At 27.8% G+C, this 18,679-nt stretch overlaps 1 protein-coding gene across 12 annotated transcripts in view; it reads left to right on the top strand.

Annotated features, from left to right (window-relative positions):
- LOC126848738 (proteoglycan 4) overlaps positions 1-18,679 on the top strand; it is a 48,323-nt gene that overhangs the window by 12,412 nt on the left and 17,232 nt on the right. For 6 of the 12 annotated variants that reach the window (XM_050589860.1, XM_050589859.1, XM_050589872.1 and 3 more), the window contains 10 exons: positions 3,215-3,317; positions 5,825-5,884; positions 11,753-11,883; positions 12,501-12,771; positions 14,220-14,337; positions 14,577-14,691; positions 16,152-16,249; positions 17,077-17,218; positions 17,582-17,657; positions 18,097-18,326. In XM_050589860.1, the coding sequence (XP_050445817.1) occupies positions 3,215-3,317; positions 5,825-5,884; positions 11,753-11,883; positions 12,501-12,771; positions 14,220-14,337; positions 14,577-14,691; positions 16,152-16,249; positions 17,077-17,218; positions 17,582-17,657; positions 18,097-18,326 (1,344 nt within the window). The remainder of the gene's footprint in view (positions 1-3,214; positions 3,318-5,824; positions 5,885-11,752; positions 11,884-12,500; positions 12,772-14,219; positions 14,338-14,576; positions 14,692-16,151; positions 16,250-17,076; positions 17,219-17,581; positions 17,658-18,096; positions 18,327-18,679) is intronic. The other 6 variants (XM_050589862.1, XM_050589868.1, XM_050589863.1 and 3 more) reach the window with 4 other exon arrangements.

Below are 18,679 nucleotides of genomic sequence, written 5' to 3' on the forward strand. Positions count from 1 at the left end.
AAGCTATGATAAAAAAAATTTGATTGAATTTTGGAACAATCTACGTAAGAAGTTCAAAATTTTACAACTGACTCATAGTCAGAACACGATTGATCGAGATAGCAGATTAATTTTTTTGAATTTTCTTTTATATTTACTTCTTTATTACTCTCATAAAATTAAGGGGTTCAAGAAGGTACATTTATATTTGATATAGCATGTAGTTCAATCAATATTGATTGGAAACGTATATGGAAATCCCTTTTCGATTTTGATGGGGGTTGACAGGATCTTAAAGTTTTGGTTCGATCCAGCGCATTGTAGCAGTTTCCATATGCCTGGAACTCGATCAATTGCTCTGGAATTCCTATTTTCCTAGTATTAGTCGTCACAGATGCGTTAATGCCCCAGCTATCAGTTTTGCATCAATCAAACAAGATCTCAATATCTTTCTAACATAAAAAACTTAAATCAGATTTCAAATAATTAAAACAATATTTATATCATATAAATTAAATAGTAAAATCTAATATTAAATAAAATTTAATAGCGAAAATATTTTTTTCTTTTTGATAATAAAAACATTAATAAGAAATTTTTCGCGTTTTATAAATCTATTTCGTCGCAGAGAGCCATGAATTTCTCGAGATATCGAGATTCTCTCATTTTTATTTCGCTTCTTACCTATATAAAATATAATTAAATACTTCATTTTTCTACGCCATTGAATATCGAACAACAGATTGATCGTCATAACTATGAAATGCATTATTGTTTCGCGACATTGCTGCATTAATGTCGTCAGCGAGGAAACGTTTATCGATCGATAGCATTTGCGGATTATTTTTTTGAATTAATTTTAACATTTACCAACTGTTTCACGTGCCGAGTTATCTCAATGCATACATAGTGTAATTTCTGAGAAACGAAGCACAACGATAAAAGCGGGGGAGTGAAGTCAAGGCAAGAATAGTCAATTTCAGTGGTAAATCCAATGTAACCGTATAGCGTGAAACTGCACGGTCACTCAGCTGGATTGACCTGCATGTGCAAATCGTTGTCACGGAAGGCGTCGTAGGAGAGAGAATCGGCATTGCGCCATTGCTCGCTCGTATCGATCGAAACGCTTGATCACACGCGCACGTTTTTTGTCGCGTGAAGAAAGCGTTAATAATATTTTTACTTTTGACTTTGACATTTTTTTATGTTTGAGAAACGTAATTGTCGTTGCTATGGCGAAAATGCGGCCCGAAAAGTCGATTTCTGCGGGTGGAATGTGGGTAGAAGAACCAGCATTGCGCCACTTATATCTTTGTCGATATTCGTAACGCTTAGGCCAAGTCGTTATAGTACATTGACTTTTACTACTTACTTTCGGCCACATTTATATTTACGTGATTAATCGGCACTGGCAAGGAAACTGTCGATATAATTCTAAAATCTCTTTTCTCTACAACAAAAATATATAAAACACATAAATAAAAAAATGTACAAAAGGCTTTTAAAAATATCATTTAATCAGTATTTAATGTTTGCAAAATTTTATGGCTAATGGAGACATCGTGATCGAGAAAATATTTTTCCCCACATTTGACATCAAAATTTAAATTTTCTCGTTATTTACTTATTAGCACATTGTATTTTATTTTAAGTTTAAAATCATAATATTACTATACTTTGTAATATTTTATTATGCATATTAAATTGTTCTATAGACTATTAATCACAAACTTTCTTACATTTTGCAATCGTATTTATTTTTTATTAACGTATAATTTTTTATAATATGTTCTCTCTCTCTCTCTCTCTCTCTCTCTCTCTTTCTTTATGTTGCTTCGCATATTTGGAATCATTATTGGATATTATCTGTTATATTGTGAATAATGACAATCGTGTGATTATCAAAATACAGTTAGGTATTGCTCACAGCAGCAAAATAGTCTGATTCGCAGTAGAGCTATTTGCGCAATTATGTCGATATATTCGCACGTAAAACTTACTCCCGGAATAGAAAGTTGGAAGTTGTCGTTAAACTCCGCAGACAAATTAACAAATGTATACAGACTGTACACTTGGGAAGTGATACCGAATGTAAATGCTGATAGCGGTTGAAACTTGTTTAAGTATTAGATATGATATGTGTTAATTGTCGTGAAACTTTCTTGTGTATGTAAAACTATTATGCAATAGTGACTTTCGCAAAAAATACACTTTGCTTGTGTAAAAATTATTATTCAGGCCATTATTTGGAAATGTGATTAATTTGTACACGGTAATTTTCGAAACAGGTAAGAAGGGGGAAAAAAGAGATGACCAAGTTTTATCAAATATCATAATTATTTACAAATATATAAGTTTAACAATAAAAACAGAAAGTTTTAGAAAAGCATAATTATATATAACTTTTTCAATGTTTAATTCCTATAGCATTTAACTTGACGGATTAAAATTATATTTTGTTTTGCTTTATCTGTCTTTCGAATAAATCGAATAAAATTAATTACGCTCCACGCAAAACATATTATGGATTTACCTTTTGAAATAGATTATGGAAGCCCCAACCATCGATCCGTCCATCTATCGAAACCTTACAACATATTTTAATTGATGTAGTGAATAGTAAATGATAGTAAAAGTGCTGTAGAAAATAATAGCAATTAAAATATTTATGATATAGGATTTATTTTTTCAAACGTATTGTAAATTATTGATCATAGCATGTGAATCTAACGACGAAAATAAATTTAATGATATTATTAAGAATCTCACATTAAATTATTAAAAGAAAAAATGTAATATGTAAATTGTTTACAAAATTTATTAATCAATAATTTTTAAATAATAATTTTTAATTTAAATTTTTTAGAAGCTAGTTTTTATTTAATTACATTTTTATATAATTACAATAATATGTCTACTTTTATAAATATTATATTTATAATATTAGAAATGTTATATTTATAAATATTTTTGTAAACATTTTATGTTATATTTGTACTTTAAATAGAAATTGATATGAATATAAAATGAGATAACTTGGAAATTGATTACATAATCATGAAATTATAATATGTATATGTATATATACAATATGTATATATAATATACATATATATATGTATATATATAATAGATTTTTCAATATTATACCTATCTCTGTAATCTTTTATTTTAATCATAGGCTGTCATGTGCGACAGTATAATCTACAAACAGTGCTTTAATTATCTGTTACAGCAGCTTCATTCGGAATACAGGAGCACGTACACATGGCACGAGTATACAGGACCACACCAGGAGCATGCGGTTGTACGACGTGCGCCGCAACCGCCGTTATCGAGTGAGTATAACATTCGTAATAAAAAAAAGAAGCAAGACAATACACATATTTTTTTGGTTGTATTTACTTTTAGCGAACATTTATTTCTTAAACAGTAAAAAATTTTAAAACATTGATTTACCAACTAAAATAAAAAATTTATCTATGATATGATATGATTTCATGTATATAAAAAAAGTAGTATTCCAATATAAAGTTATAAAAATTATTGCAAATTATTGCAAATATTTGAAGAAAGAATACAATTATATTTTTATTTTTGATATACATTTCAATTTTTGAGTAAATTGACAATTAATATTTTAAATGATATATTAAAATCAAGAAAAAAAATATGACAAAGCATCTAGTACTGTTTAAGATTAATGTTTCAATAAATTCTTTACATCTTTTGAGCGTGAATCAGCCGTTTTATCTTGCATTTGGATTCCTGTGATTCTATTTTAGGAAGAAATAGAAATACTTTATTTTGTTATTTTAATGATACTGCTTTAATGGGTATACTTTGAAAAAAAAAAAATTATGCCAATACACGCTCATGAGAACATTTTACTTGCTATATTTTATTTATTTTTATTCCTTAGTTAGTCTCGTGAAGATGTTTAGTGATCTTATTTACTCGTGTTACTCTTCATATAGTTAATGCACTCGCTCTTCATCACATCTCGTTCACTTCATATACACTATATTCGCGATTTTATTACGATATATATCTTATATATTATACACATATCTTATATTATTATATTTTATATATGTTACATTATATATATATATATATATATATATATATATATATATATATATATATAATGTAACATATATATAATGTACATTATACATATATATATATATATATATATATATATATATATATATACATATATTATAATCATATATCTGTTCTCTCGATGTTGTGAAATTTTCCTTTTGTTCTATACTGATGTTTCTGTGTGAACGCTTAGGTCAAAGTAGATATGCATTTTTATTTGTCGGCAACCATGCACTATTTCGGGCCTAACTTTTGAGAACAGATGTTAGTTGTCAATCAGATTGGTGGATCCTTATTATTTCTGCTCGATTGAGCAAATTATTGCGATTAAGCGTAAAAGCGGTTCTTGGCCTCATTTAAGAACATGTTTATTTGAATAATTACGTCATTGTCGCGTATATAAAATTTGTATGTGTGTGTGTAATTTTTTAATATTTTTTTTAAATCTTAATAATAATAATTATTGTATATAAATGTATATAAATAATTATTGTATGTATATACATATGGATATGCAATATTATTGTTGTATTATTTTCATATCAAGATATTTTTATATAATTAATTAATTTTCATCAAATTAATTAATTATAAAGTATTTATATATAAAATAATTAAATTTAGTATAGATATTTTATGTTGGAAAATAAAATGCTGTAATAAAAATATAATAATAATGATAATTTGCTAAAGTAAACTTAAATGCAAATTTCTTCAAAATAGATTTGCTTGAATTATTCACATAATTTAAAAAATTTGAAGAATTTAAAATTATAATTATAGTAAAGCCTTTCAAAACTTCTATATATATTAAGTTTTATTATAATATAATATATTAAGAAAACATTTGTGCCGCAAAAGATTAATACAAAGGGCCAATAACTGCAAATATTTATTAATATGTCTATGTTAGACCTTATTCCGCTGATCGTTGATTTCTTAGCTAGTCGTCGCTCGAATTTAATCATCCACCATCTTACACGATCTTCTGCAACCTCGTTTTACATAAGGCAATTTGTCTGCAATAAATTCCGCGCCGTTGATTTTTCCATTTCGTCGACGGTACTCGTTTTCTTGAAAAATGGAATAAACCCAATATAGATCATATGGACGATCGAACTCTCCTATCCTTACCTATGTAATCTTTTTTTTTATTTGCGGGTATTTTTCTGTTATTCTCTTTTACGCGAGTTGACAGATATTCAGGTCATTAATAATATCGCTAGTGGTGTCGTGCTATTTGACTTTTAAGTATTAATATTGTTAAATTAAAAAGAGAATTCTGATTCATCTAATTAGCATATAAAATAATAATGCAGTAAATAATAAGTAGATATAAATTCATGATGTACCACTGCTGAGATTTAGAAAAAATGCCATATCATATGATTATTAACGATTAAAACTTCAGAGAGAGAGAAGATGATTTAATCTTTTTTTTATTCATTAAACAATGGGAAAGCACGAATCATTGCTCTCATTGTTATTTCATTTCTTTATCAATAATTCAAGATATATTTGATAAGAAATAGAATTTCAGTCACGAATGCACACACACGGTAGTTCGGAAATTTTACAATTGACCTTGAGATTAGGATTGCACGATCGATCATGACGGAAAGTCAATGAGAAAATGAACAGGCGAGAACAAGCCTTAAAAAGAGGGCAAGATATAAATAAGAAGGGTATAACGAATGAAAAAAATGGCGGTGCCAGCTGCGAATTTTGATTGCAGCGAAGCAACCAAGCGCGAAGCTGCAATCGGCCAAGTCAACCGAGGATGAGAACAGCGAAGGTAAGATTCGGAACTACGCAAACGCTCAAGTTTCATTTCGATTTTTTTCGCTCATTTAATATTCTAAAAAAATGACCCTCCTTTTCCTTATCTTTCTTTTTGACTGCTACTATCTACCTCTGTCGTTAATTTGCTGGCTAGTAAATAAAGCTTATAATTAAATGTCAACTTTCTCACTGAGCGACTATAATGCTTCTTTCGAAATTTAAATCTAATTTGTTAAAATTTTTATATTTATTTATATTGTTATTATATTATTATTATTTATTATTTATTTATATTACTTATTATTTATTATTACTTATTATTATTTTGTATAAAATATATTTCTCCACAGGATGATTTGCGCGTAAACTATTACAACATTTCTAAAAGATCTTAGATGAGAATCTATCTGTTTTATAAGTATTATAAGATAGATTAATATAATATATATTATAATACTTATAATATTTTTACGAAATATTTTATAATTTATTTTTTCATTTTATAAAAAAATATATATAACATTTTACGAAATATTTTACTTTTTCCGTGAATTTAACTCTCAAATGCCAAGAAATAGTTTCTCGATTTCTTTTCATTTAAAAATATTGATTTGTGGTTAAACAAATCACTCTATATATTACGTGAAACATTTTATGCAAAACATTCTTTTGAAACCTCAATTTGATTAGCATACAGTATAGAAGTTATATAAAGTACTTTTAAAGAGTGTATGTGTGTATATATATATATATATATATATATACACAATTTGTCTACATTTTATCAAGTAAATATTAGAGACAATATTTATCAGTGCAATTATTTATAGCACTTTTACATTACTGAAGATGAACATAGTGAAAAAGTTAATTTTTAATATTAACTTGTATGAGAAAGTTTTCTCGGTCTTCACGCGTAATTTTTTTTAGATGATTTAATATTTGAAGACTTTGATAAAAGATTCAAATATTTGAGATCAAGGAATACTAGCTCTTTTCGTAGAAAGTTTTAGCAATTTTATTTAAACGCTTACTAAACTTATTTGCTGATAGAACTTTCTTTGAATGATTTAATACAATTATCACAGTAGATTTCTTATTAATAAATAAATGGCGCTATAAAGAAATTGCTCTCTCTCTCTCTCTCTCTCTCTCTCTCTCTCTCTCTCTCTTTTCTAATTTTGTTTTTCTTCCTTTCAATAATCACCTTTTCTAATATTTATTTAACGCATTGCTTTTCACATATTTTTATTTTATAACGATAACCATTATATTGGTCACAACCCTTCAATTTATCATGGAAAATAATCATGGATGACGATTTATTGTATTGCAATTTTTAAAACGTTATTATAAATTGATTGGTTTTTTATATTGCTTAATAGGACTCAGAATACTTGATTATTTTTAATGACGTTTAATTTTAGTGGTCTTATAATTTTGATTTATTTTGAAAAGACGAAAAAGTATATTTCTTTTCTACAAATTTCGCAATAATTTTGTTTTTGTTATATTGTTATAGATAAAATTTTAATATTTTGAAAACCATGGATGAGGAACATTGTTTGACAGATAACTAGTGATGTTTTCATGATTAATATATCGCAATACGTCTTATTTATGTAATTATTTTAAAAATCTTTGTAAGTCATTCATCATGACACACTTTCATTTGCCTGCATGAAAATCGCGTGAAGCATGTCTATAAATATACCAAGCTTATTATCATTTTGGAAAGTTGTCTAAAATAATGATTATCTAAAATAATATTCATCACAAATAATAAAATTCAGAGCGCATATGTTTCATAATGTATACAGCTAAATTATATTAATATAGAAAGCAAGACATAATGTGTGCAAAAAACATATATATATAAATAAATATTTAGCTCTTTCAACAATATTCTTATTTATTGAGTTAATATACGTATACATTTTTCTTGGGTTTCAGGCTGATTGTAATAGTGATTATATATAATATAATAGTGTATATATAGTACAAAGGAATAATACATGATATAATACATGAATTGTGGAAGGAATAACACACACACACACACACATATATACATTAACGAATTACGAATCACATTTTCGAATTTATTGAAATCAATTTCAATATTGAAATAATATGAATAATGAAAACAGAGATTACTGTGTCGCAATTTCTAAGTTGCGTGATTGTAATGATAACTGTGTGATTATCACACAGTAAAAAAAATGTTTCAAAAAGATTAAAATTTAAAACGGTAAATTTTTCGAAATGGTTATATCTGATCTCATTTATTTTTGATTTTCACATATATTATAATGGATAAAATGCAAATCATGTGCACTTTGAATCATGTTGCAGACTCTTCCATTTTCTAATATATAACATTTTAAACTATTGCATTTCTATTCCTGATTATTAGATTGATTTAGTTTTATTGTGTGTTACTCATGCCTCTTTATTGATGATTTTTATTTATGTACGCTATCTCTTTTGTCTTTAATATAAGACCGTTATACTAGTGTCAAGAGATTTTATCTATTTCTGTCAGTTCTTGAATCGTTTTCGAAATGAAACTATAATTTTTGAATGCAAAAGGAAATGTATATTTTATTGTTCTACTTTATTCCAAAGTACATGCACAGATGGGGAAAGAGCTCCGCCCTTCTACAGTAATAAAAATAAATAAGTAAGAGTTATTGGTATAATATGTATAAAAAAATAAATCTTAAATCTAGTACTAATTTTAAAATAAACTTTTAATATTTAGTTATAAAATCTTTCTTTATTAGATATTGTGATTAAAAAAATCATTAAATTTTGCTTGCAAAAAAATAAAACTTTCTTTTGCATCATAATTTCTTGTATTTCTTATATTTATAATTTCTATATTTCTTATATTTTGCAATTATTTAAACAATCGTGTTCAATGGAACACAATATATACAAAGTTGCAGCAATAATTTATTTAGACTTGAATCAAGAAGGGAGAGAAAAAGGGAGATAGAAAAGGTGATGGAAAGCGAAGGAAATGAAGAGAAAGGAGAGGAGGAGTTGTATACACATTTATTTTTTATTCACGATTAGCCGCTATAAAAAACACAGCGATACCTTCAACCATTGACTATCCTAAACGAAACTTAATAAATGAAACGAAACTTAATAAATGAATAAATAGCGAATTTGGTCATCTATATGACCATACCGTACTAGCTTATATTAAAGACTGCTATATTTGACATATATCTAAATGTAATGATAATATGTATATATATATATATATATATATATATATATATATATATATGTATGTATGTATGTATGTATGTATATGTAATATAAAAACTTTGATAATGAAATAATAGTATACGTTTTTTGCTAAAAAATGATAATATATCATGATTGAATTTTAATTACTTGAAATGTTATATTATTTTTTATTTTTTTTTATTTAGGTAACTTTGTGTAGCTTTAATATGCATTATCTCAATGTAGTGCAAGTGATCAAATTTGCTATGAGCTGCAATATATCAACAAATAAAAAACAGTCTCACAATCATGTTTGAATTTTCCGCATTTTGCATAAACAAGGATGAATACGGTTTGTGTAATTTTTACGTGATAAGTCACGAACTGTTGATCTATGTAATATATCGTTATAAACAATTTAATGTTTGGTTAATACACTAGCTACACAATCAAGTTTTGACTAAAAATATTTAAAAATTAATTGGCTGAACTTGTTTTATTCGTAATATAAATGCGAGGATATCGAATAACAAGTGCTTTAGTATTACGATAATGATAATTGTTTATATATCTCATGCCGATTTAATCGGACCTTTAATCTACAATAAATTTAACAAGATTTAATTTAAATTTTGATTAATAATTAATTTAGATTTTAATTAATTAATTTTAATTAATTATCAAATGAGATATCGTGTAAAAAATAGACACAAATGCCAATAAAAAGTTACTTAATATCCAACATGACTTACATCGATCCTATATGTATATGCATCTTGTTGCCATCGGACTGTAAAAATAGTACAACTAAACATATGTATAGGGAATCGTTTCTATGACGCGTGAAATCATATCGTGGCTGGTGGAAATAGAACATAGCACGCTTGATTTTCACACAATAAATGCTTTCATAACACAAATCGATTCTTATGATCACTTTAATAAAAAAAAAAACCGATCGATAATATTTCTATTATATTATATACTTATTGATATAAATTATATATGTATATATATATATATATATATATATATATATAAATTTTATTATTAATTATGCTACAAGTTAATTAATAAATTAACCGAAGTTTGCTTAAAGCAATCATAAGAATCAATTTATATCGACTCGTATCACTTGAATGGAAAGCACTTAATATCGAGAGACGCACATTTATCATGCGAATTTTTATAAGCGACTTGTTTGACAATTTTTCAAAAAATATAATCCTTTTTTTTACAATACTTGAATATAATACTTATGCTCATAATGTTTTATATATATATATATATATATATATATATATATATATATATATATAATACTTTATAATATATTCTTTAGTTTAAACAATATATTTCTTATTAAAAATTACATTTGAAGTGATGAAGGAAAATACAAATATTGCTTAGCGCATTCAAAATTTAAGTAAAAAATATCATTTTAGATTTGATCTTCACAGATTAACGAAATGTAACATTTGAATTTACAAATAATGAATAGTTTTTAGATGATTGTCTTTTACAAACTTGAAAAAATATTTTATTAAGACCTTGATATCTTATTCAAATCAAGTAAATGTGATGTTTAAGATAAATTTATTACATATGTTTGATTGGAATTTTAATCTCTTAAAATTTACAATAAGCAAGTTTTATAAAAGAAATTATCTTACGGAAGTAAAAAATAATTGTCAATACTGATTAATTGGAAAATTGGTAACTCATAGAAACTTGATTGTCTCATTCATGATCATGTATACCGATTATTAAATGATTACTAAGAAGAGACAAATAAAACAAATTATTCACATTTTTGTCAATAATTATAATATAATCATAAAGGAAAACGACGAGTCGAAAAACCAATGGGCGCATAACGTGAATATGTTTGAATAATGAATCACCGTAGAATTATAAAATTAACACGAAAGTTTCTCCGCGACAAAAACATGCATTTGGCATTTTTTTGCTCTATATCTACTTTTCATTATTATCGCTCAGTGTCATGTCTTTTACCTGCTTTTCCAAAAGTTTACCTGCATGCCGCTTACCCCAATTTTCCATAAATGTTTTATTTTATCCGGTATTAAAACTCTGCAGAAATTCTACAATCCTCCACGATCTCTCATCACGTTCTTTTATCGCAGCAAATGTAATGGCTTCTATGTACTTGGAGAGTTAACCGGAATTTTGTCAAAGTGTTTTGAATTTCAAAAATTCTTTTCCCTCACTGAAGCAAATTTACGAACTTGTACGTTTGCATTTATATATATTTGTCACTTGAAAAGCGATGCGGAATTCAATTTGAATAAAGGTAATAATAAATTGAGAGTTGTGATAAATTTATAAACATGAATCCGACATCAAATTAATTAATTAAAAAGAAATCTTTTAGATTACTTTATTTTTTAAGGACGAAATTAGTTAAATAAATACCATTAAAAACAAAAATTTGCGAAAGTCGTATTTGATTAATATTTAAACAATATTTTAATCAAACATGTATATCGTAAGATCTCTGATTATGTGATTCAATTAGACAATTAGGTATGCGGTTAAAGAATCAAACAAAGTTATTAGACATTACAATTTAATTAAACAAAAGAAATAATGAGATTTAAGAAATTATGAACTGCAGGACCCACTCTGGAACCACCATTACCCAGACGAAAGAAATGTCCAGAGCTTGCTTACAAGACGCACGAGTTTATCACAGCAGCGGACGGTGGAGGTATCGATGCCATCGATTCAAATGTCGTAGCTGATAAGGTATGGAATAAATTTATGGATTACATTTTGGTAACAAAATAATATTAATAAAATGATATTAATAAAAAGGTATTGCTGGATAGATCAATCGCCGATTAAGTTAATCGGAATGTATTTGATCTCTTTCTTGGTCCTTAAAAATTAAAATTTATCTATATAATGCAAAATTTGAATGACTTTGATCATATTTTGTGCAAAGATTTTTTTGTTGCGTAAAGATATGTGCAGAGTTCTAAGAACTAACTTATACAAATCTGTTCCTTTCGTGCTGATATCGCGCATGATTCAAGGAGCAGCAGGCCAGTTTATTGATATACCTTGTTTCGGAGCTGTTTTTTAAATATCGCATTTAATATTTTGCTATTAAAAATAGCAAATTTATCGAAATATAAAAAGAAGAAGAGAGATCTAACAATAAAATTCATCCGAGAATTAAGAAATACAAGGTCAGCATATAGAGATTAGCATAAATATTGATATTTTTATGAATATATTTTAGCTTATTTTTAGAATCGTACGCATAAAAAAAAATGAGACGCACGACATATTAGATTTATTAGTTTTTAAGGTGCATCAAAATATTAATTAAGCTTAAAATATCGACTTTTGCACTGCAGGAAGTCACGTCGACACTGCCACCAAGTCAGCTGAGCAAAGCGATATCTCGTATAAGCACTGAATACCGGCTGCAATTTGCCTGGCCTAAGAAACCCCAGCTGATAAATGGCGAAACTCAGGCACCGGTTTTAGCGGCGGGTTTTTCCGCGGGCACTACGGGCCCACCAAGAAAATCGCTCAGCATGGGGGCTCTTAAACAAGGAATGACGACTACTGGACCGGCACCGGTACACAAAAAGCGACCAGGCGACTTCGATCACAAACGCGATGGTACTTGTTTATTGTCATGACAATCTGCACATATTCCAATGTTAATCAATAGATCCAGAGAAATGTCGTAAGTTTTAAACAAAAATCTCTGAGTTAATTATAATATACTAGCGTCAATTATAAATTAACCTTTTCAATGCTAATGTTCACTAGCTTTTCGCAGATCTATTCTATATACGAATGGCTACTATAATGGTGGCTCGTCGAAGATATGTCGCGTAAAAATGTAAAATTTTTAATTATTTAAAATATTAAATTTTAATAATATAATAATATAATCATTTAATATAAATATACTATTTTTTTTTTTAAATATAAAGTTTCTTACCTATAAGACATAAAATTCATATATACGCATAAAATAATTTTTCCTTAAAATTATAATAATATTTAATAAATACTATTTTTAAAATATAAAGTTTCCTGCCTATAAGACACAAAATTCATGTGTACATGTAAAATATTTTCCTTTTAAAATTATTTTTATAATTTAAAATTATAAAATTTTAATTTATATAAAATATTATATTTCACTATTAATAATATTTAATAAATATTATTTTTAAAATATGAAGTTATTTAAAATATTAAATTTTAATATAATGGTCAATATAATAAACAGCCAGTACGCGCACGAGCAGCATGCCCGAGACAAGAATAATTTATTTATTACAAATGCATAGCAACAATGCTTCTGTTATTGTAACAAAATGAAATTGTCACAAAATGTGGATTTTTTTAATCCATCGTAAACTTAAACTTTGTCAGCGACTTGCTTATACAGCGTCTTATACAGCGACAGCATATATTGGCATATATGGCGATATTTTTAGTATTTATAAAAAAAATCGACGATCTTAATAGTATATATTTTCCAAATGCGTATCGTCATAATTGAAATAGAAATCAAATTTTTTTTCATGTGTAATAGCATTTCAAAAGAGATGTTACATAAAGTTTTTTATATTTTCCGAAAAAGCTTTAGTTTCTGTTTCCATTTTGATTTGGTGCGCACTTCAAAAATATTAAATCATTATATTGTACAAATATAAATAGAAAATGTTTAGAATGTCATGATAATAGATTTGAGCGCTTGTGTGATGCAATAAGCATACCGGATACAATAAGACAAATCCGGATTCCGGAATTTTTATTTTTAAAAAGTAAAGAGGCTGAGCAAAAATCCATTCCCTTCAGGGAAAAAGAAATAAAATTTTCTCTTTCTTATTTATATGTATATTATTATTCGCGAATTATACCAATTATATTTCTTCAGTACATTCGAAACTTTTGTAACATTTTTTCTTCAATCAAACTCTATTGCACACAATGATGTAAAATGCATCAAACAGAAGACAGAGAAATAGTTTTCTAAGAGAAAAATTTAATTATGTCTAAGAACGAAATGTTTGTACATTATTCATATTTTTTTCATATATTTCTTACAGGGATTCAGGCGTCAGAACTGGAACCACTGGTGGGCAGCGGAACGGATGCAATCGACGGGATGGTACCAGAGGGCGACGAGCGCGAAGAGGATATGACGGACTTGAAAATAACTTTCAGGTCAGATTGTCAACCGGAATTGTTAATACGCTTTCTCGCGTAAAACTTTCATGAAAGGACAGGAGAAAACAAAAAAAAAAGAAAAAAGAATTAAAAACGAGAAATAAAAGAAGGTATCTACGACGACTTTGATCGGTGTGAAGACGCGATAACGTGCGATAACGCGACACGATGACAACAATCGTTGTTAATGATGATGAATTCACACGATCATTACACGTAAAATTGATTATTTGCAGGAAAAATAAATCAAAAAAAATCGTACGGATATCGGAGGCGCCGGGCAAATTGCAAGCGAAACCATTTCCCATGGCGGAGGTAATCGAGCTTCGGCGACTCGCTGACGAGTATAAGGTAATCCGTGGGATCCGTTTTGTTATTTCAGAGGGTTTTGTCATTTCAAGGTTATTTCGACTTAGTTCTTCTTAGTGAATTGGCACGCGCTGATTTTCTCCACGTAATTCATCCCTCTCGTGTAAATAACTCCTATCATAGTTTCTCATTCGCTGTATCCACTCAACTGGACACAATTGTTCTAATTAATCTAATCGTTACAAATATCGAGTTTATTCTTTAACGTTCAGACATATAAACAATAAACAATTTTTTGATCGTCAAAATTTTGTATCACTTTCTTGTATTACGTGATGTTTCACGTAACAACAAAAATTCAACATGTTACAAGTATACGATTGGAGGATGCAAACTGCTGCTTTAAGCAATAGTATAATATATCGTACTGATAATACGGCTTTCGATTTTTGTTGTTAAAACTTTTTATCAAAACAATCGCTGAAAGCGATTATTTGATAATAGATCCATTTTATTTTACATATAACTTTTCACTAACGAACAATTCAAAATTAATGTTTAATCATTTTCTACGATTTCGTAGTTTTGTTATACTATTTCTAAATATATTCTCAAACGTTATCCGAGCAGAATATTTACTATTTTTTCAAGCATGATTTGTTTCTTGGGCCAATTAGCATCGATGATCTGATTAATTAACTCCAGTTAATGATTTGTTAATTTTAATATTTTTAACATCCCAGATTTATCTTTTAGACTTATCAAAACACTTTTTATTGATAAAACAAATCTATGATTAAATTAGAAAAGAATATTTCTTTAATTACAAAAATATTAAATGTGAGAAAAATTTTACAATTTACAATAAATATTATTCTCTGCGATAAATACTCTTATTTTCAATATTTCAGCTAACAATAAAAATAGATCAGCTCTAGGTATTTATTAAAAAGAATTTAAAAACTAAAGGTTTGCTGAATTTAATATTTTGTTTAAACACAAATAATTCTCTCGATTACCCAATTGTGTACCTAATTCATTCAATGATATGATATAATCGAAGCAAATATTGATCAGCATTGATGCAACCGGCTTTTATTAAAAGTAATATAAGTATTTTCCTCCTTTGGATGTTATAGATGTCTAGATTAAAATAAGAAGCACGTATCTTTTTATTTATTTTTTTACATCATTCCCGACTCAGTGACTTTGCTCCAATATTTTTTTTATCTATGTTTCTTTAAAGAACTCAGAATGGTTTACTTTAATAAAAATTTCGAATTGAGATTTAATTATTTGATATTACACCAAGGAAAAAAATGTGCCTTATACATAACGATTCAGTTTGAAAGAAAAATTTAATTTTCTTTTAAACTGACACACTACCATCCGCGTCTGTCTCTTACTAGCCCGGTAAATATAAAGTGGTGTTTCACATAGAGAGTTTTACTAATTTCTTAGTTGTATACACATAGATGTTGATATCTTTTGGTTTATATTAGCATCGTGACTGGGGTTGCGGTCTGACGGCCGAAGATGAGGCTTCATTGTGGAAACAAGTCTCCAATAATCATGCGCTCAACGCTCTATCCCTTGCCAGGCTAGTACATTATACTCCATCATTTTCTAGTAAAGAACCCATTGTTTTGTGATTGTATTACACGATTGATGTTTCTCTCAATTATTCAATTTGCGATCCGCGTCTATTCTTTTTGCAAAATGTTTTACGAAAAACGCGTAGTTAGATATACCGTAAAAAATTATCAACAGCAAACTACATACTTTATTCAGTGTGATATATTTGAACATTTTTCATTCAAATATATCACAAACTTATATTTTGTTTTTTCATAAACATACTTTGTGCATACAAAAAATATTGTAAGTAAGAACTTAATGTAAAACTACTCTAAAAACATTTTCAGAAACTTGTGGGTTTGATTGCACTTTGTGTATCACCCATTAACGCACTTTGAGTATCAAATTACATATCTCTCTTTAAACAATTTGTATATCATAATGCAATTTATTGTCTCAAAAATCTTGTACACGTTTGAAGAAATGAATCTCTAATAGAGCTGATGTATGCGTGTGTGTATGTGTTTGTGTGCGCGTTCAAGCAATTTTAAAACTCTACTGACAGATATTAAACAGATAAAAATGCATCAAATATTTTGATATCGGTCAAATGTCATTTATATTTATTGTATTTAACATGTAATTATAAACGTTGTTCACTACAAGTGTGTACCGTTCACATGAAAGAGCAAAAGCAGTCACGTTTTTGCAGAAAAAAATTCACAGATGTTCGAGCGTGCTCGCACCTTCACACTGATTTGTCGTCGTAGTTAGCTAACTTCGAGATTCGAGTGTAATCGATAGTTGATATACGATTATCATACAACCGTCTTTTGATCGGCTCTTTAGATCGGTTACCAAGGAAGAGAAGGAGAAGGAGAATAGAAAGGTTGCACCGATCGTCAGCATGATCGCTACAAGACCGCCGGCAGGTCGACCGTCTTCGGTGCAAGCTAGACCGATACATGGTTTATTGGACGACACCAAAGCGGTACGCAGATCTTCTATGTTTTCATAAGATCGGTTTTTATCACAGCATTTTAAGAGAATATAACATTCTTTTTATTTCCTTAAAGAGATTTAAGCGTTCAATCGCGTAATCATTTTGTTTATGACAATTTTTTTGCAAATATTACTTTTTAAAAACTTACTTAAACTATCAATGTTTCTAAAAAAAAAAAAAAATATGAAACCTTATGTGTAGATACAAATTTAATCCGGAATTTATTTTTATGACGTGCTTAGAATTAAATGTAGAATCAAATAATCACTGATAATTGGAAGGATGTACTTACAATATTTTTTAATTCATTATTTCTGAAATATATTATTTCTGATACTAATTTTGTCATAGGATAATGATCGAGCCATCGCTCGCGCAAGAAAGGATTTCTTGATCCGTCATCATCTTGACCGTACTACTGGTGTGGGTACGTGTTAATAACTCATCAAATCAATTAATTTAAAAACGTCATTAAATCAATTAATTTAAAAACAATATAATAAACAATATTAATATAATAATAATATTTTTAATTACATTAATTCTTATTATCAAAGAAAATGCATATCTATATAGGATGTTCTTATGTTCAATGGAAAAAGCAAATAATATTAAATGTTGCCCATTCATCTAAAACATTCTGTACATTTAACTTGATTAATAAACAAGCAAATCAATTATATGTACACAACTTTATCAAAAAATATATAATTCTTAAATTAATTATTTATCATAATTTTTAAGTATATTTAACTGTATATTTTTATAAATATCTATAATTATCTATATATCTATATTTTTCTCTCTTTCAGCTTTCTATAAAAAATGACTTGAAATAAATTGAAGAGAAATTTTGTTTTGTCAAGGTGACGGTGCACTGCTTCCCTCTCCAACACGAGAGAAGTTGGAGCCTGTGATCCCACGACGACGCGATGATATCAAGGAGCATCGAGATGAGATTCAGCCGCGAACTAAATCCAGTCCCAAAAATAGTCCGCGAACCGGACGCTCGCAGAGTCTTGGGCCGACTGTCACCGATCGTAGATCTCCGAAACGTCAGCCTACACGCGCACCATCCGTTACTAAGGACGCCAAGGTATATTATCTATGTAATAACTTTTAATTGATATTCTAATTTTTGATATTATTTTTACCAAACGTTTACTAAAGCTTGATTAAGGCCTGTGATTGTAATTTTTCAAGCAAAATACAAAATTCGATGTTTGTTGTTCAATCACGAATATTTTCAACTGCAACGTTACTGCATCCATAATATATATATATATATATATATATATATATATATATATATATATATATATATATATAGAAATTGCTGTTGTTTAGGAAGAAATAGGATTTAGCATGTTATAATATCATCAATCTATCAAAACGAAATTTGTCTAATAATTATAAATTTAACTAATATAGATGATCCAATCCAAATTC

This window comes from Cataglyphis hispanica, chromosome 4, assembly GCF_021464435.1.
Source record: "Cataglyphis hispanica isolate Lineage 1 chromosome 4, ULB_Chis1_1.0, whole genome shotgun sequence".
Classification (NCBI taxonomy): Eukaryota; Metazoa; Arthropoda; class Insecta; order Hymenoptera; family Formicidae; genus Cataglyphis; species Cataglyphis hispanica.